Raw genomic sequence first — 20,604 nt, 5'->3', positions numbered from 1 at the left:
CTGAATTGGCAGTACGGGTGCCCATAGAGGGGAACTGGGAGGCAAATGATAAAAGCAGGGTTATGTGCCACATTGCAAGCCCCATTCTTTTGTACATGTGTTGCGACATCACATGCAGACAACATGGGCAGAGCTGTTTCACAATGCTGAAAGTATCAGATCCTGCAGGTGCCTCTGAACAGCAGCCACCTGTGCTGAATCTAAATTGCTACATAGATAGTCCTCAATTTACAACCGTTTGTTTAGTGACCTTTCAAAGTTACAATGGCACCAAAAACACTGAATGTGGTCCTTGCATTTAAAACCATCTCAGCATCCCGCCGGTTTGCAGCGCTTCGGGGCAGGCAGGAATCCGCGATTGTGCGCGGTTTCTGCCTGAGCTCGCTGCCCGAGTGCCCTGAGCCACCCGGCTTCAGGGCTAGCCACCTCCGTAGAAGGTGGCGAAGACAGGGGGGATCTGGCAGGGTCGAGAGATATCGCACCTCTCTTCCCTAGCCGGCTAAACCCCCTTTTCTGAAGGCAGCTGAGCGGCGGTCAGAAATGGCCGCCACATAGAAGCGCTCAGCCGGAAAAAGAAAGTGCAAGAGGAGTTGTGAAGAGTGAAAGTGTTTTTTGCTGACCGGGACAAAGCAACAACGAAAGTACCCTGGAACTTAAAATTTGCCAAAGATACATCGTTTCCAGAGATTTACAAGCGGCGAATGGAAGTTAAAAGGGAAAGTTTTTTTTCTTTTCACTCTCCTTCCTAACATGACAGCGAATAGAACTGCAAGAGAAATCGGAAAAACCTGCATTGGAAGTAATTAAATGCTAAAGGGATAAGGATTTCTGAACATTTAAAAAAAAATCTTTTTTGCTGTAAGTGGGAAGGGAGAGTAAAAAAATTGGAGCAGAATTTGAAAGTAAGGAGATTGCCTAGAATTTTAAAGAGCTATTAAATATTAATAAGACTTCTAAAAGATACATTTTAACTGGAACTTTGTGACTAAACAGTAACCCCAGAAAGAGAAAGGGAAGAAAGAAGAAAGTACTAAAAGAAACAGTTTATTTAGATTGTTTGGTGATTTTGGAACTTTTGGGAACTATCTTCGGTTAAAAGCACTTGGGTGGTTGTTTTGGAAAAACTTTTTCTTTCTACAATGGCATCACTTGTGGATGAATTGAAAACTGAGTATCAAAAATACAAAAAAGAACAAGAAGGGAAAGACCCTCTTGGCACTCTTTTTCAATTTTTAGAAATGGCGGTTTGCACTTATGAGAAATTGACTGCGCAACAGGATGACTGGGATAAAGAAGAAGCCATCTTTGATGAACAAGTGACTCTATTTGGGGAAGGAAAGGAGAAAGAGGAAAAGAAAAAGGGGACTTTTAAGATTTGAAAAAACAACCAAAAAAGAGAAAAATAAGGTGAAAAGTGGATACAATGTTAGAAAACAACAGAAAGGGGGAAAGCAGAAGAAGAAAAGGGAGGTGGAGAGACAAGGGGGTAAAAAGGGCAAGGAGAAGAACAAGCAAGGGAGAAAGGAAGGGATGAGAAGCCTCAATGGTGGGGAGCAAGATGTAAAGAAACAAAATTCATTTAGAGACAATGGGTAAACTTAAATGAAAAAGGGATTCTGCAAAGGTACATAAGATTGTATTCTTATATTTGTATTCAGAAATAGTGTTAGAAAATTGGAAACAATATGTGATCAAAAATGGGATAAAATATTTAGTGTAATTTAGTGAAATTTTTGTGAAGAAAAAGAAGGCAATGAAATAAATGAGAAGTAGGAGAAATGGGAACATTTTAATGATATAATGATTTAAAAAATGTGATGGGGGGAAATAACTATGGAAAGTGTAAGTGTTCCCATAAAAATATGATATTTAATTGAAAAGTAATGTGTAAAATGTTTAAGATATAAATGAATATTAATATTAATGATTAGATTAGTATTGGCATTGATAGTTGTTTTAATTATATCATATACTTATAATTTTTTTCTTTTTATAAAATACATTGTGTAATTTTAGAATGTACTAAACAGAATCCCAATGCAAGTTATGTATTATATTAAGTATTATAAATTTAGGGGAAAGAGTTGAAGGCGTCATACTCCAATCAGTGTACAGGAGAAGTTTTGTTTAAAGAGAAAAGATAAATGGATAGCTGGAAACAGAACAGACAAAGAATAATAAGCATTATGATTTGAATTGAGATGAGATAAATAAAATAAAACTAAGAAAGTTAAAAGAGGTGACAAGCTATATAGAAAATTGAAAATGGTAACAAGATATGGAATGGTATATAAAATGAACATGAATTTGAATTTGTGTCTGTACGAAGAGTTCTAGCCCGGGATCAAGCAGCTTTCAGAAAAGATGTTTTATGTTTTTATATTTTATGTTTTGTTTGTGTATTGTCTTTGAAAATCAATAAAACTGGGTTTGTTTGTTTTTTAAAAAAACATGTCAGCATCCCGACAGTCACACGGTCAACATTTGGATGCCTGGCAACCAGCACTGTATTTATGATGGTTGAGGTATCCCGGGGTCCTAAGGTGGCCCTATGCGACCTTCCCAGCTGATTTCTGACAAGCAAAGTTGACGGAGGATGTTGGATTCACTTAACTGCAATGGTTGACTTAATCGTAGCAAAAAAAAAAGGTTGTAAAATTGGGCACCACTCACTGAACAACTACCTTACTGGTCCCAATATTGGTCATGAGTCGAGAATGACTTGTACACAGATGACTGATTGCTTGCAAGGGTAGGCTGCTAGGGGTTCACCCGGACCCGTAGCTAATGTTATGGCCAATTTGGTGAACCGCCAAATCCTACCCCTGGCTGGCCCCGCCCACCCCACTCTTCCCAGGAGTCTCCACGTGGCCCATTTTGGATGCAAGGTATGTGCAAGGGCCACACGGAGGCTTGGGGAGGGCAAAAAATGAGGCCGTTTTCACCCTCCCAGAGGCTGAAGGAAAGCCTGGGGAAGGTGAAAATGCCCCCCCCCCCATGGTGCAGGAGGCTGACTAGGCCACACCCACCATAGCCACGCCCACCTAGCAACGGGGCAGAGAACCGGTTGCTAAAAATTTTGAAGCCCATCCTTGACAGCTTGTGTCTCAGCTACAGGACAGGGGTCTGTCAGGTTCTCCTCTTCAGCCTTGGAATCAGAGGAGGGTAAAAAAGGGATATTCAATTCATCGAATTCAAATGTGACAAATTGTGCAGGTCCTGATATTGCTCCAGTACTCCTAGCTACCTTGGCCGATAATGAAAAATACTGGGAGTTGTGATTCAGCAACACATCTACAGAAATAGGGCCAGAGGGAAGGATGAATGGAAGTCCCACCCTCCCATCCAGCTGTCTGTCAGTCCCTGCTCTCTCTCTCTTTGGAAAGGAAGCCTATTTTAGAACATTACAGACCTCTTCTGTAAAATACTCTGTCATGATTCAGAAGCAGGAAAAGTAGCCACTCAGCCAGAGCCAGCTGCTTCTCACTGCAATGAAAGGTTTGTCAGATCAGAAATTGCAAACCCAAGGCTATTTCTGGTAGGTGCATCTAGGGATTAATGTGCCTAGATATTTGCAGGATTGATTTTACTTTAGCCATTAAAGGAGACACACATATTTATGCTTAAAGCTGATTTACTATGTTCATAACAATAAGGAGAATTGCTATGTGCAGCTTGTTACCCATAGACCCCTCTGGGAATAAAGCTTACAATAAATCCATGTAGCTGCATGATTAGACTTGATGTCATTTCTGACTACCCAGCCCAATTTACCCCTGTTTTTTCTATCTCTGTATGTTCTGTGCTGTATCCCAACCTGCATCCTGTTGTCACAATGCAGGGCAATCAGATTTGGCCATTTACCGAGGCTATTTGTGTTTCTAACCCGTTTCCACAGATCATCCCTTTGCCTGACACACACCCCTTGCTTGTCTTTGTCAACCCTAAGAGTGGTGGAAAACAAGGAGAGAGGTGAGAACGGAGTAGGGTTGGAAGTGCAAGTGTGGGAATAGGGCAGGCGCGGCCTCTTAGGATAAATTAAGCCAACTTTGCTTCTGAATTCAAGCAAACCAAGTTGTTTTCATAACATTTTTTTTTCTTTTTCTCCCAAATATTTCTCTTTGGCATAATATTAATCCTGAACTGCCTATATAATGCCATGAGTCCAGTATCGGTAATGGAACCTCAAAATTAAATTTAAAAAATACACATTATACATTTCTAAAAGTTTGGAGTAATGATTAAGGCACCAGGCTAGAAACTGGGAGACTGTGGTGTTCTAGTCCCACCTTAGTCATGAAGCCTGTTGGGTGACTTAAGGCCAGTCATTCTCTCAGTCTGAGGAAGAAGAAAAGCAATGGTAATGGCTTCTGAAATCTTGCCAAGAAGATTAACATTAGAAATTAACATTAACATTATATTTGCCTGAAAATTTGCAGGTTTTCTGCAGAGAGGTTGCTGAAAATTTACCAAACATGGGACATATTTAATTTTAATATGTTTTTTTTTTAATGTTGGCCTCTATTGCTGAAAAGGTGGCCAGTTCTGGTGTAGATTTGATTTGCCTTCGTGTTTGAGAAGGTCCTTAAGGGACCTAGAATTGATGCAATCTACAGGTCCCTGCATTCCTGTTTGATGGGATGCAATATTTATTTCTCTGTCAAAATGGGTTTCTAGTTCAGATTTCAGTGCAGTGGGGATTTTTGACTGGTTATGTCTTGTTGATAGAGTGCTGCGGAAATTTCAATATCTCCTGAACCCACGACAAGTTTATAACTTATTAAAGGGAGGTCCTGGACCCGGGTAAGTTAATGTGAACTTTTGCACACCAATTTGATTTTCCTGTTTATCTATATTTCGCATGTTTTGCAGGATCAGTAGCTAATTTTTGTGTGTGTGTTTTTGTCCCAGCCTCAATTTTTTCCGAGATATACCAAATTTCCGTATCCTAGTTTGTGGTGGTGATGGCACCGTGGGATGGATCTTGGATGCCATTGGTAAGTATTGTTTATATAGTTTTATTAAATATTTTTAAAAAGGGAATTAAAAACTAATACCAAATAATAGAAATAGGGGGGAAGAAAAGAAGAAGAAATAAAAAAAAAAGCTAAAAGTGCAAGAAAGGAAAAAGAAAAAAAGAAAGAATAAGATACAAAGAGGTAGCTGCCAATATTTTTTTATAGCAGTTTTAAGAACAATTATAAATTTATCTCTTACTCTATGGTTACAACATAACTCTGTTCTTTCTATAATCTATTCTGTCTAATCATCAAAACCACAAATCATAAACTCATTTTTTTCTTTTTCATGCAAAAAAAGTATGTAAAGAGCTTTTATACTATCTTTTCTCTGTTCAAAGAAATCAAATTAAGCATCTCTCTGCATGTTTTATCATAATCGATTATGACTTCATTGTGAATAATACCAAATCTTTCCATTTGGGGCATACAATAATCTCGCTGCATGTATAAAACAAAGTTTCATGACTTTTTTCCCAACTTTTTATCCATCCCAAAAGTAAAACCTCTGTTTTCAACTGTATATTAATCTTTAAAAGTCCTCTAAGTCAGCGGTCGCCAATCAGTGGGCCGTGAGAAAATTTTGGTGGGCCGCAGAGAAATCTCACCCCCAGAGCACCCCCCCAAAGCAATTAATCCAGGCTGCGCAGAAACACAAGGCTGCTGCGTTGCGCACATGGCCCGCGGGAACCCACCCCGCCCACTCACTCCTTACCCAGTAAACTTGCCTGCTAAATTGCTATTTTTCCTTTTTCCGACCATAATCTGTTCTGCTGTGCCGGGAGATTTAGATTAGCTAGGAAGCAGGAAATGGTTGGATTTCTTGCTTTCTAGCTACTCTTTAGATCTTCAGCTCAGCACAGCCGAACCTCCCTTACAACTGAAGGTTTGCTTGCAAGAAAATTCAGTGCAGACTCACAGCAAGCAAATTTGAGAGACAGAGCTAGCCGATGGCAGATAGATAGATCACTGAATGATTCTGTGAGCAACTCAATTAGCCTGCTTTGCCTGATTTTGGGTAAAAGTTGCTCTTTTGTTATAAAAAATTCAATATTTACATACATGGTGTGTTGTGAGTTAATTTTATGAGTTTGCTTGCAAGCAAATTTTATGTGACAGACTGAGCTAACCAATGGCAGATAGATAGATCTCTGAATGAATCTGTGATTCTGTGAGTAACTCAATCTGCCTGCCTGCTTTGCCTGATTTTGGGTAAAAGTTGCTCTTTTTTAATTAAAAAAAATCAATATTTATATAAATATTTATAATATTTACATACAAGCCATGCCCAGCCAATCACATGACCACCAAACCACACCCACAAATTAGGCCATGCTCACAGGACCGGTTAGTGGTTCCTGGGATCTAAAATTATGAGTTTGGTAGTCCCTGAGGTCCAAAAGGTTGGCGACCCCTGCTCTAAGTAGCACATGTATTTGAATCCAGAATTTTTTAGCTTTTTTATACATCCACCATCTTCTTGTTCACATTTCCAAAACAAACTTGAAGGGCCTTTATATATTCTAGACAATTTCTCTGATGACATATACCTATAGTGTGTTATTTTATAAAAATTCTCATTAAAATAATTATAATGTTAATTTCAATTCTTTCAACCATATATTTTCTCATTGTTTCATCTGTACATTATAACCAAAAAAATTAACCCACTTTATTATACATTCTTTCATTTTTACTTCCATTTCATATTTCAATAAAATATGTTTATTATTTGTATGCATTTCAATTTCAAACTGTTTTGTCTATATTAACTCTAATATTAGTAAATAAGAGAACCCTCCCTGACACCTATATTCCCTCTGTTGCCAATTCTTCTCTTGATTTTATTTTACATTCCCTTTGACAACATTTTATTATCTTGTGTAAAGTTAACCATTTATGTTTGCCTATTATTTCTTGTGCATAAAACACTTCTTGTGCTGAGAGACACAAAGGTATTTTCAGGCACAACCTGCCTTTGTATCTATTCCCATATTCTTAATATAATAATAGCACATCTAACATAATGGTTTTAAAAATCCACATTAATCTTGGCTTTATTATATTAATATTTACATTATATTATATTAATATTTGGGAAACATGGCTATGGTTTCTTGGTTGCTGAGGATCATTAAAACAATATTTTTGCACCAAAACCCAAAGGCCCATTAAAAGTACCATTAACAGGCTTATATTCCTACTAACTGGTTGTCAACTAACTTCCCTAACTTTTCATTCATGACATTATATAGAAAAAGACCTATTGCCAAATTCTAACAAATTATGCACAGATTATTTTCACATTACTTCCTCCTCAGATAAAGCCAACCTACCAAGTCGGCCGCCAGTGGCTGTCTTGCCTCTAGGAACTGGCAATGATCTGGCCCGCTGTCTTCGTTGGGGTGGAGGTGAGTTAACTGTTTCCAGCAAGCCCAGCAGCGCTTCTTCTACACCTATGAAACCCAAGGCTTGAGCATTCATTCTGATCTTGTGAAGAACATCTGTCATATATCTCTTCTAAGATCAGATTATGACCAGCGAGCTTACTGAAAATCAGCATGGGAAGGAACTTGAGAGAAAGTTAAACAAACTCATAAGCTTGGTCTTGATTTGCCTCTGGAGTTATAGATTCTGGGTGTGATCTGTTGTGATTTCAGGAGATTCCAAAACTTGGCATCTAAATCCATTCCCATTTCTGGGATATCCTAGACCATACCATATTCGTCCAAGGAATGGAAATGATTGGTTCAAGCTGAGACCTTTTTGTTTTTTACTAACAAGAGTTCTGCATATATAAAGATCGCAACAATTAAGGAAAGAAATGCGGTAGTGAAACTAATCAGCCTCTGGCCCAGTGAATTTCAGAGAAGCAATGAATTGATAATTTAAAACATAGTTTGGAGTCTTGAGAGGGTGATTAGATTGAAACTTAATCAAAACATTCTAAACTGCAGTAGGGAGTGAAAATTATTTGTCCTGGGGAAAAAGAGAATAGAGAGAAGTTTAGGATTGTTTTCACTTGCCTTGCTTTTACGAATTGGAGTATTGACTAAAGTGGAACTAAGTAATGAAAGAAAGACCCTACTTTATATTGGGGAGAGAAGTTGCCTTAAGGTCATTGTTGACTCGTGGCATCTGCCTTGATTAGTCCCTGGAGTTTTCTTGGCAAGATTTCAGAAGTGGTTTGATGTTGCCTCCTTAGAGCTGAGAGTGACTAGCTCAAATTCATTGCTTCATTAAGTTGGTTTCTTTTTACCTCTGTTGTGTATACTTGTAATTACATTCACCTTTCTGTTCCTACTGTATATTCTGTAACTTTAATTGGTAATGAAATAATTAAAATTAAGGAAAACATTTAGAAATGAAGTCTAGAAGTATTTCTAGGCAAATGGTTTGTAGTGCCTGCAATTTGGCAGTTCAAATCCCACCAGGCTCAAGGTTGACTAAGCCTTCCATCTTTCTGAGGTAGGTAAAATGAGGACCCAGCTTATTGGGGGCAATAAGTTGACTCTGTAAAACCACTTAGAGAGAGCGGTAAAGCACTGTAAAGCAATATATAAGCCTTAGTGCTATTGCTAGTTGGGAAAAAGGTGAAGTCAAAATTGAAATAAACCTCATTTAGAATAAACTTCAATAAAACAATTAGACTCCCCTTATATTCTACCTTGAACCTCAACTTATAGAGTTTGAATTCATATGATCATAGTTGAACATATGACTCCAAGGATTAATAACACACCATTTATTATAAGATATAGCCAATAAGAGGGATAAAGTCCAGCTGGGGCACTCTTATTTCAGATCTTTACTCAGTCGTATAATTTCTGCATTCTTCTCATGGTCACTGCCTTTCTTGGCAGGAGTAAATTATCAAAAGGACAGCTACCCATGTGAAATGAATCAACTTCTGACAAAATTAGCTCGGTATCACAACTGTTCTCCATTCTGGCTTAGGTTATTCCACACTAGCAATTTATAGCCTCTTCTAGAGTTATCCAACTATTTTTGTGCCAAAAATAATAGTAAAGCAGGCAGACTTTATGTCAATTCACTGATGGATAGGTGATGCAGTGGAAATTTTTAAGGTGCTAGTATGAAAAAAAAACACCTTAGCTTTTCCCTTAAATCACAGTACCAATATGAACAATAGCATATAAATTAGTGTTAATATATAAGCAAGAAAAAAAGAGTTTGAACTGCCTGGATGCATTCATTCGTAGCTGAAAATTGCCTGGTCAAAATGAGAAGAGGCCAGATGATAAAGGTTTTAGAGTTAAGGCTCTAACCCTTTCCTAAATAGTGTGATCGTAAATCAGTGACCCTTAATTCTCCCAACTAATGCTCTGCTCTTTCCCAGGTTATGATGGTGAGAATCTGGTAAAGATACTGAAAGATATTGAAGCAAGTAGCATCATACAGATGGATCGCTGGTCAGTGCAGGTGATGCCAGATAACCCAGATGAGAAAGGAGACCCTGTGCCCTATGAGATCATCAATAACTATTTCTCCATTGGCGTAGTAAGTAGGAACAGATGGAAACACAAGAGAAGGGTCATCCTTTGCTCAAGAAGGCAAAGAGGGGGTATTTATTCTCTACATATACTGAGAGAAAGAGTAGCAATGATGCTGGGACTGTTGTAACCTTGATGTTGCCCCTGAGGATAGTAGGTCCAGAAAGAAAATGGCCATCATAAACAGCCATAGAAATGAAAAGAAAGGAGGAGGCAAGATTTAGTAACAGGGAGATGGATGTGGTGGAATCTTCAGTTAGACTGGAGGGAGGTGTTAAGAGTGGGCCAAGCTTAGAGTCCTTACACTGCAGGAAGTGGCACAGGCCTGACTTTCCCCAGAATTACTGAAACCTTATCAGACTGTGCCCAAGGGAACGAAGTCTGTCTGGCAAGATTCTTATAACATAGGTGACCAGCAATAAAGCTTCTGTTTGAAACTATTCATCATTGGTTGTGGTAACTTGTGCCCGACAGTGGTAGTTTTGGAATGACCAAGAGTTGGTGCTCATGGGTTTAAGAAATGGAAGGGGAGAGTTAATCCCATGGTTATCTCTGTCCTGAGATATCTCTCATCTCCACAAAGCACTTCTTCAGCCCTGACTTTCTCTTTTTCACTTTCCTTTTCTTCAGGATGCCTCAATTGCCCACCGATTTCATGTCATGAGAGAGAAATACCCAGAGAAATTTAACAGCAGGTTAGTTCAGTTGTGAAAAGTGGGTAGAGGGGTTCCTGGTGCTGCTATCCCGTCCCTTTTCAAGACTGCTTTGGCAATTCTGAAATCTCAAGTCTTCCTTTGAAACTTGATCTAGTACTTTTGTGTTCAACTCTGCCTCTAGAAAAGTTCCTACTCCCTTTGACACCCTGATTTGATTTTCCTGGGAATATATAAGGACAGCTAGTCACACACAGAGAGGATGGCTCTGCACTGGGCAGTGAAAAGTGAATACCTGCCATGGGGGGTGGGGCTCCTGGTTGGCAAGTCCTGCCAGTGGATGTGCTTGCCTGGGGAAGAAGTGGGGCTCAACCACACACCCTCTTTTCATTGCTCCTTTTCTGCTACTCTACTCTTTTCCGAATAGGATGAAGAACAAGCTCTGGTATTTTGAATTTGCCACATCGGAGACTCTCTTTGCCACATGCAAAAAGCTCAAGGAGTGTTTGTCAATAGAGGTGAGCATTTCCTTTGTGGTCTTGAGGCGATCGCTGTTCTGGGTTGGGAAAATTGTTCACTCCTGTAACCAGCATGCAATTCTTTGAAGCAGCGTCTAACGCAGAGTCATGCTTTAGGTCACAAAATGATTTTGTTTTGGCCTGGCACATTATGTTTCTTATGAACACGTGCAAAGTGTTTTTTCTTTCTTTGACACTGATTAATTGCATTTTTTGGCATTAGGACTTCTACCTCAGGCAAAATAGTCAATAAGAAGCTTGAGTTCTCGAACTCCTTGTTCCTAGCACTGCCATTCCTGCAAATTTACCCAGCCGTGCAGGAATGGGTTTAGAATTTGGATTCTATAGTGCTGTTCAAATTATTGCATTTTTTTTTAAAAAAAACCAGTTATCGTCTTGCTCACCTTCTTTTTTTCATGTATGTCTCTACCAGTGCTGTGGGCAATCCCTGGACCTCAGTGGAGCCCTCTCTGGAATAGCGGTCCTCAATATCCCTAGCATGCATGGGGGTTCCAACCTCTGGGGTGAGACCAAAAGACCTTTGGGGGAGGCAGCGGCACGAAGCACAGCCGGAGGAGCAGCACAGCCTCAAGTCATCACTGAAACCGAGATCCTGAAGAACTGCGTACAAGGTGAGCCAGGAGAGTGGGTGGATGGTACAAAGCTTGGAGCCTTGTAGATTGGACATTAGTACTGGTAGTAGGTACAACAGAGAAAGGCAGGCATGGCTTGAGAGGGTGAATGAAGAATGATTTCTAAGAGGCCAAGCTAGATTAATACCCTGCTGCCCTTTCTGAAATATTGCCGTGAGGACTTTCTAGGGGAGCTTGAGATGATGGGGTGACTTTTCTTCCCTTTGGCTTTTCCCCCCTCCGATTCCCTATCCAGATCTGAGTGATCGACGGATGGAGGTGGTGGGCCTGGAGGGTGTGTTTGAAATGGGACAGATCTACACAGGTTTGAAGAATGCAGGCACGCGGCTGGCTAAGTGCTCTGAGATCACCCTGAGGTAGGTGGGCCGTCAAGTCAACGGGTGTATTGTCTCCTCTTGTAGTTTCTGTTTGGAATTCTGGCAGCCTTTCCTCCAATTTTCCCAAAGGGGCATGTACGTGGTACATGTGAAATAATAATGATGCCCCTGTGAACCTTTAGAGTAAATGTCTGTTAATGGCAATTGACACCCTTCTTAGTTGGGCTGAGTCGAATCAATATCCTTATATAGAATGACTCTGTGAGTGTTCTTAGGCAGCCATTATCCCTGAGCCTCATCCCACCTCCAAATCTGCCATATGAGACTAAGAATATTGACCATAAAGATTGCTGCTGGGGAATGCCCAACCAGGCTGGTGGAGGAGGGCTCAAGTGGGGAATCATTGAATCATTGTGCAGTTACAAGAGATCTAGGGTTGAGCTCCTGCCCAGTCCATGGGACTTAATTTATTTATTCCCAAGTGAAGGCAAGCAGTTTGGGAAGATTCCTGTATTACAGACAGAATACAATGAAGTAGCTAGTGAACTCTACACACGTGGATCTGGTTTTTTTCACCTGAGAATTGCTGTGATAATATGTGATACAAAGGTGTGATGGTCCTGGCTGCAATATAGACAGATAAAGACAGGAAATCAATACTAAGGTGCCCCATATTTACTGTCATCTTCAGTATTTGTTCTTTAGACAAATGCATCTGAATATTCATCATTTCATGTCAACTTCCTGTTTTTCTCATGTCCTTTTTGCAGAACCTTCAAGCATCTTCCCATGCAAATCGATGGAGAGCCATGGATGCAAGCACCGTGCACAGTAAGCACCACCCCTCCTAAGGTCACATTCTATGTTTTGTAGCAATTGGGTATGAAGTCCTGTTTTGGTGAAGCCATAGAACTCCTTATTACAGAAGGCTTGCTATTCAGCTCAAGCGCACAGCCGGTGCATTCTGGTAAAATCTGAAACTTGCAATGCGTGAGTCGCTGGAATATGAAAATTGCTAGGAACAGTTAATGAGAGGGCTTCATTACTTTAAGCTAATCCACCAAGGCAGACATTTCCTGAAAATACATGTAAGTTACACTGTTTCAAATCAAAAATTATTTTAAGATGTCCATCAGCAATGAGTACCAATTAAAAGCTATCAAAAACAGATGAATTTTTAAAACAGTCTTGAAAGCAGCTATGGATAGGGCCATTTGCCTTCTGAGAGGAAATTTTATAAAAGAGGGCCACTGAGAAATGTTCGTTCTATCTCTTGATCAATAAGAAGGTTGTAAGAGTGATCTTAAAAGTTAAGCCAGTTCATGTTATGTGAAGGCAAACCTCAAGCTTCAAATGTTCATTGGCTGTTCTTAGTGTAGCCAATAGAACATTTTTACTACCAGCTGCTTTCTTACAACACTGGTCAGGGAGCATCTGGACAATGAAGAATAAATGATTATTTCCAACAGTGATCTTTATCAGCATGCAGTATAATTGATGCAGTGGAATATGATTAAAGCATTTCCCCTTTATCAGGATTTCTGCATGGAGCAAGAGAAAGTGACTGCATAATATATTTAATCAGATAATTTTAAGTGCTGTTGTATTGTGCAAATTCAATAGCCTGAGCCTTTCTTGGCTAGGAACATCCATCACCACCAAGGTCTCTGTCTTAATTGTAGAGTTACTTATTCCCCAATGGCCTAAATATCACACATTCTTGGAATAGAGAATTAGCCCTCTCTCTGCCTGAGCCTACCATTTTGGTTAGGTTTTTTTTTTAAGTTTTCAGTTTAAAAAAACTAGAGAGTAGTTCCAACTCCAACTGGGTCATTGCAGATTTTATAGGATTTTTCCCCCTCAGATTTCCCAGAAATAAATACCCAGGAAGTGACAGCCATCATAAAAACTGGAAGGTTGTTTTCAAATTGCCACTCCTAGCTACTTGAAACAAGCCACCTTACTAACATTCATGTTATATAGTTGCCCAAGACTAGCAGCAGATTCTGTGGGGACTAGTCTGGTGGGTAGGTTCCTGTCCACTGAAAAGACCAAAGTATCACTTCAAACAGGCTGGCTACTGTTAAATTGTCCTTGAAATCACCTGGACTTAAATTAGGGCCTTAAAGCTCAACTAGCTGGTTTGGAAGCTCTATCTCGATGGAGTGATGTCATGCCATCAAGTCAATGTTGACTTGTAATGACTGCAAAGACACCTATGTCTTTAGTTTGGTGAAGAGGAGATGCAACCGGGGAGTGGTTGGTCTGCCCTAATCATCCAAAAGCTGTGATATGGGGTGTGTGGATGGGCAAGTGGAGGAAAGGCCTGAGTCCTGCTCTAAAGTGTTGACACATCTTGCTCTGTCTGTCTTTCTTTCAGATCAGAATAACTCACAAGAACCAAGCTCCAATGCTCATCGCACCGCCTCCCCGTTCCTCCAGCTTTTTTGGCCTGAAAAAGGGACCCCAGGAGACCTAAACGGGGCTTCTGTTCCTTTCTGGGAGCAGCTGCCTCCATTGAAATGCAACTTTGGGTCCTCGGGTGGGCTATCCTGCTGCTTTGTGCCATAAGGAGAGCCCTGTTCCATCACCACCCTCCATAGCAAATTAAAAGAAGCCAAATTTCTGTGTAGTACATGGCACGGTGAGATCCGAATTCTTAGCTTTTGCAACATACGTTGGTCTTGCCAATTTCCTAGTCTGAAGCAGGAGAACTCGGGCTCTCTGCCCCGTTAGGTTTTGCAGCACCTTGTGATTTGGTGATGCCCTCAGGTTTCCTGCCTATGCTCGTCTCCCTTTTAATGTGTGGATGCCAAATTCTTCCTTTTTCCCCACTAAAAAGCCTCGGTAGATTGCTACCTCTTGTCATTCAAATTCTGCTCTTTGTAGATTTTGCTTTTTGCACTTGCTGTAACTACTGAAAGACAATGGTGGCACCAGCTGTTCTTTCCTTCCCCCTCCACTTCCTTTCCTCTCCTCTTTTTGTTTTTTAATTTATTATGATTCCATGCCGAGTCCTTCTCTGTACAGTTTTCTCAGAAGAGCTTCAATGTGGTAATAAAGGGCTGGGCTTGGATATGTTTTTCCACTGTAGTCAGTTTTCTTGGCTATAAGCAGAAATTAACAGTTAGACGGTGGGCTTCCCAGTTGCTAAAACGTTGTCTGCCTTTTGGTCAGAGCTCGTAGAAAATGAAACAAAGGCATGTTACCAGATTTCTGGCTCACAAAATATAGTGAAATGGAATCTCACCATTGGGTCATTTTACCTGCTATTCTGGGAGCACAATCTCAGTCAGGCATCGTTATATGGGCATTACATACTAGGGCAGGAGCAGCCCTTCAGAAGTCATGAACTTCAACACGCAATCAACGCAGCCAGTGGTGAATGATGTGTACAGCAACATCTGGAGAGCCACAGGATTCTCCCACACACACACCCCAAGTTCTGTGCAAACTGGCTTTGTAACTGCTTGCAACCGTGCAATAGGATATATGCACAGAAGCATGAAACATCCATGCAATGTGGTGCAGTTGTACAGAGGATGAAAAATTGAAGACCAGCACATTTGCTGGTATATCTGTTCACGGTGAAAGCCTTAATTGGATTTGCTGCTTTCCCCGCTTTCCTTCACTATACTATGTGCAAGAAGGTCATGTAAGATTACACAGGAATAATAACAAGGCAAAAGCAAGTATTATAGTTTTTCACAGTTGCAGGTTTGAGGTTTGATTTAGTCATCCCAAGTTCGTTCTGTCAAGAATTGGGATAGCTTTTAGTACCAAGTGTGTGGAAAAACTTGTTCATTAAGATTAAGGGGCACTGGACAATAGTCAAGAATGTTTTTCACTTATCAATTTATAAAAGTCAGAAGGCTGCTTTTTATTTTGGTATAATGTATTGCTTATTCATTTGCACTAGGATTATGCTCTCTTTTGGAACATATCCTGAAAAATCAATAGAAGATTCCTAGCATTCTTCTCCAGATGAAATTTCTAGGCACACAGCACTACAGCTGTGTAAAGACCCAACATATTGCAAGACACCCATAAAAAGAAGAATATGATGCAACAGAAAAAGAGTGGAAGAGCTTAATCCCCTCTCTCTGAAATCATCCTCACCTTTTGCTAATTTTATCCCCATAATGCCGCAGGTCTATCTTTTGGAAGGACAAGCTTTAGGGGCCAGCTGTTGATAGCTAAGAATAGAGCATTTCTTTTTCATGAATTAGAGGAGGCTGGGTTCACCTTATTCTAAGACATCAGTGTGGTTTGTCTGTAACTGTCTGCAGCCATTCTGCTTTGTAAACACTGGTTTATAGCTTAGTGTGAACCCAGTCACACCATTGGTTCAGTGAAGAAATCGTAGCTGGGTGATGTATGAACCATTCTGTCCTTCACAATTTCTTCAGTAAAACTTCCACTGCTGAAGAGCTGTGCAATAAAGCTGTGGCTTGTTAGACCTGGTTGTAATGTTTTTGGCCTGGGATGGGAGATTGGATTTCAGATAGTATCTTGGGAGATGCCACACCTTCCCTGAGAGGAAGATCAAGATGCCAAAAACAATGAACACATATTTTTAAAAAATAAGGCCTTTCCATACTTTCATTTTTAGCACAATAAAAGTGCAGTTGTCCATTTATTCACACAGAGAAAGAATTTGGCAGTGCCATTTTTTGTTTAGTGATTCATAGAATGAAACAATGGCGTTGATGTCTGTATTTCAGGGCCATGTGGGAAAAGCCATTTTAAACCACAGATGAGTGTCACAAAGGTACAATAGGCTGATATCTATGGTTTCCAAGATTCTGGAAACCACTGTGCCTGTTTTCATGATCTGCAAACAGACCCTGTGTTTGTGCTCTTGCATGTTCCCAAGTGCCTCTTCCCACTTGAATCAGAAGCCCTGCACAGCCCCAACCTGGTTAGAATGTCAGAATGTAACTGGGGAAACCTGGTTCACATCCCATTCAATCAGGAGCTACACTGAGAGTTCTGAGATTAACATGGAAATAAGAGGCAGATGGTTCAAGGGCTTACAGAGAAAAAGCACAAGGTAGGCACTGTTCATTACTGATAATTAGGAAACTTGATATGTTATTTCAGTGTGTTTTAAAACAACATCAAACAAAGCTCTCAACATAGCAGCATGAACTGGGAAAATGAAGGGAACATGGAAACAAAAACATTGGAAAATAAAATACATCAGACAGAGAATTTACAGAGATTTTATTGGACTTAAAGATGCCTCTGTGTTGTTACGAAATAAGGAAAGAATCTGAGCTCTTGCATCCTCTATTCAAATTATAGTACAGTATGACATGGGAAGTGCTTGAAGGAGAACAAAAGATCTGCCTCCAACACTGTAGCAGGAACACAACAGTTGGTGGCACCAGCGTGGTCTCCATTCGATGCATTTAGTCTTACACAAACTTTATTCAGTCTTGGTGATAGTAATAGAATAACAGAGTTGGAAGGGATCTTGGAGGTCTAGTAGTCCAACCTTTGCTCAGGCAGAAAACCTTATACCATTTCAGACAAAAGGTTGTCCAATCTCTTCTTTAAAACCATTGGGTGTTGGAGCACCCAAAAGTTCTGGAGGGAAGTCATTCCACTGATTAATTGGAAATTTCTCCTTAGTTCTAGGTTGCTTCTCTCCTTGATTAGTTTCCACCTGTTGCTTTTTGTCCTGCCTTCAGGTGGTTTGGAGAATAGGTTGACCCCCTTCTTTGTGGCATTAGATATATTAGAAGACCCTTAATCCTTCTTTTCATTAAACTAGACATACCCAATTCCAGCAACCATTATGTTTTTGTTGTGGTTTGCTGGCAGCCGGTGCAGATGGCAGAAGTATCAGACAGTATGGACGAAAGGGAACCAGTCAGGGAGTCTGGAGAGGACTTGGACGAGGGTCCTGCATCCGATGCAGGAATGGGGCCAGGACCATCTGAGAGTGGAATGCTGCCTTCGGAGCCTTCGGAGTCTTGCAGCAGCGAAGCAGAGGACTCAGGAGTAAGGCTGGGAGGTGATTGCCCCTCCCATCAGGGATAAAAGTCAGCCCTCGGTGATGTGCTCTTTGCAGGAAGCAAGTTCATTAGATTCTGATTCCTCGTTGAAGCCTTGCGAACTCTGGTTTGTCTTTGCTGGAACTTCTGTCAGTATATATTCTAATTAAGTGGACTTCTGTTTCTTGGCAGCCTTCTACAACCCTGAAAGACGTGAGTTTATTTCAGAGAATTGTGTCTAATGAGTCTTGGCTGGGAATGCAAGAAATTCCCAGTGTCACATTAAAAAAGGTTTGATTTTACACCCAGTTTGTGTTTCCTTAATTTGGTTGAAGCCTGGGTCAGAACAGTTTTAGCCTCCAGCCTCTAATCATTTTTGTTGCTCTTCTCTGTACTCTTTCTAGAGTCTCAGCATCTTTTTTACATCATGGTGACCAAAACAGGATGCAGTATTTATTTATTTATTATTTACATTTTTTATTATTCTTCCAAGTGTGGTCTTACCAAGGCATTATAAAGTAGTATCAGTACTTCGTGTGACCTATCCCTCTGTTAATTCAGCTGCAGAGTAATACAGTATTATAAAAGTTTTAGTCCAGTTGGGACTTGGGCCCTCACAAAATCTTGAACTATTGAATTTAACACTTTATTTAGCCAAGTGTGATTAAAATCCCTCATAATCTTGGGTCAATCTGAATGTGTTTTGGGCTACTTCTTTCACATATCTGAACCAGCTTGACCATTGATCACAAGTCAGGGATGCCTGATGAGAGAAGGGTTAATTAGCAAATGGAAGAATTTGTATATCAAAAATGGTTGTTGTGGCCCAAGATGAGCAGCCTTCAACATAGTTTGCACAACTAAAGAATTAGTTCCACACCCAGCAATTCAAATACTAACTTTTCCAGCAGATGTTGCTATGGTGAATTATTTCTACCTTGGCTGTAAAATGAAAGTGTTGTGAAGCTAATTTGTTTTTTGAGATGCTCTGGTTCTCAGGGGCTTATGGATGCGTTATTGGTCAGTTTGTGGAAACACTGGCCTCACTTTCTCTGTAACCACACCAGCAGGGTTTTCCAGGGGGAAAGGGTTTGGCTGACTTTTCAACACTTCACATAAATAACTTGTGGGGTTTTTGCAGTCAGCCAAATGAATGCGGTATGAAATAAGGATACAAGAAAGTAATTTATTTACCTATAACATCATGCAATGTGTCTAATTTTCTGATATCACATTCTTGGCCTCTTAAAGTAGAGCTGTAATTTTTTTCACTTGTTTCAGGAGTTTTCAAACTGCTTTGGGGGTTTTCAGGAAGAACAAGAACCACCTTACAATAATAGGCTGGAATGGGACAAATCATCCCTGATCATTCCAAAATCTTCCCAATCACAACTTTTTATCAACTGAATCGACTTCAGTGATTTCCTGCCTTTGCACTTACCTCACCCTCAAGTACAAATAAGTGAAACTTGATAAACCCCAATTTTAGTTTTGCTGACAATGATACAAATGCAATGAAGCAGAAAACCCTCATTAGGATGAGTAGCCTCGTTGCACAGCCATGCCAGTTTTTGTTCTTCCCAAAGGTTTTGTTATATGGCCATGCAGAAAGTCTTCATATTACTATAGCAACATGGCTAATCTGCTTTTGGTGGTTATTGTTCCCAAATGGCTTGTAGCTGCTCATACAGATGTCCATCTGTATTTGGAAAAGGCAAGACCAGCTTTAGATTACAGTCTTAGTAAACCAGTCTTAGATTACCAAGCCAAGCATATCATTTTGATCGCAAAGCCTCTTCCCCCTATTTCAGAATTTGTAAGGAAGTCCACCCACCCCTATATAACAGTTTGCCTTTACGTATTGAATTACTCTGTGTCAAATTACTATTCTGTTTTGGAGTAAGGAGCGGTTATGTGCTTAAATGACTTTCACTCTAACAGATGGCTCTCACTCTTCCCACTGCATTCCACAATGTTTTCAGAAATTTAGGACCACAGCAAACCCTGCCTTGCCTGTTATCCAAGAAACCCTAGGCCAGTGATGGCCAGCCTTTTGGCTTGTCAAAAATTTGGAAAATGCTTAACTTGACTCTGCTGGTGCATCACACACACACACACACACCACCACCACCACCACCACCACCAAGCAAGACAAACACCTCCCCCCTAGGCTACCCTGAGCAGAGACACTTGGTGACAGCTCAGGATGGGGGTGAAGTAGAGGCCTAGGCCTTCACTTCAGCCTGAGTAGCACCACCGCCACTCAAAAAGGCCAGCATGTGCCCCCCTCAAGGGGGGGGGGTTTGCAAGCCTTGGGGAACGGTGTGTGCCACATGGCTCAGAGTTCCCCAGAAAACTGTGTGAGAACGGGGCCTACTTTTGAGAATAGTCGGATATTGACGAACCTGACATGTCACCCAAAACATGGCATGTCACCTTTGCTACATATGTTATAGTTTCACCATCACTGTCCTAGGCCTAGAGTCTAGACCATGCCCTGACCTGGGAATTATTGTTCATATAAATTGTGGATTCCTTTGTCCACTTTGATTTGCCTCATACTACTCTCTTCCCAGGCATCCAATTTCGCAAGAATCTCTGAAGTTTATTCTCTGACTGTATTCTCTGAAGAATATAGGAACAGCAATAGCACTTAGATTTATATACCTCTCTAAGCGGTTTTACAGAGTCAGCCTATTGCCTCCAGCAATCTGGGTCCTCATTTTACCCACCTTGGAAGGATGGAAGGCTGAGTCAACAGTGCGCCTGGTGGGATTTGAACTGCCAAATTGCAGGCAGCCGGTAGTCAGCAGAAGTAGCCTGCAGTACTACACGCTAACTACTGTGCTACCAAGGCTCTATGAAGTGGTTGCAGATATTAATGGTGGCTTTATATCAGCCTGTCCTTTCTCCTGCACCTCTTTTTGGA

General features: G+C 40.6%; 1 protein-coding gene across 1 annotated transcript in view; it reads left to right on the top strand.

The window, feature by feature from the left end:
- The window catches only part of DGKA (diacylglycerol kinase alpha), a 34,531-nt gene extending 17,738 nt beyond the window's left edge, over positions 1–16,793 (top strand). The window contains exons 13-23 of the mRNA XM_026678730.2: positions 3,899–3,972; positions 4,729–4,803; positions 4,912–4,997; positions 7,340–7,429; positions 9,379–9,539; positions 10,163–10,227; positions 10,613–10,703; positions 11,137–11,335; positions 11,592–11,712; positions 12,444–12,504; positions 14,054–16,793. Coding sequence (XP_026534515.1) covers positions 3,899–3,972; positions 4,729–4,803; positions 4,912–4,997; positions 7,340–7,429; positions 9,379–9,539; positions 10,163–10,227; positions 10,613–10,703; positions 11,137–11,335; positions 11,592–11,712; positions 12,444–12,504; positions 14,054–14,152 — 1,122 coding nt within the window. The 3' untranslated portion in view covers positions 14,153–16,793. The remainder of the gene's footprint in view (positions 1–3,898; positions 3,973–4,728; positions 4,804–4,911; positions 4,998–7,339; positions 7,430–9,378; positions 9,540–10,162; positions 10,228–10,612; positions 10,704–11,136; positions 11,336–11,591; positions 11,713–12,443; positions 12,505–14,053) is intronic.
- Positions 16,794–20,604: the final 3,811 nt, after the last annotated feature.

This window comes from Notechis scutatus, chromosome 2 (genome assembly GCF_049901735.1).
Source record: "Notechis scutatus isolate UNSWTSFEM ecotype Mainland chromosome 2, rNotScu1.2, whole genome shotgun sequence".
Lineage (NCBI taxonomy): Eukaryota > Metazoa > Chordata > Lepidosauria > Squamata > Elapidae > Notechis > Notechis scutatus.
The sequence above is the reverse complement of the archived record's forward strand: the minus strand, read 5'-3'. Positions and strand labels throughout refer to the sequence as shown.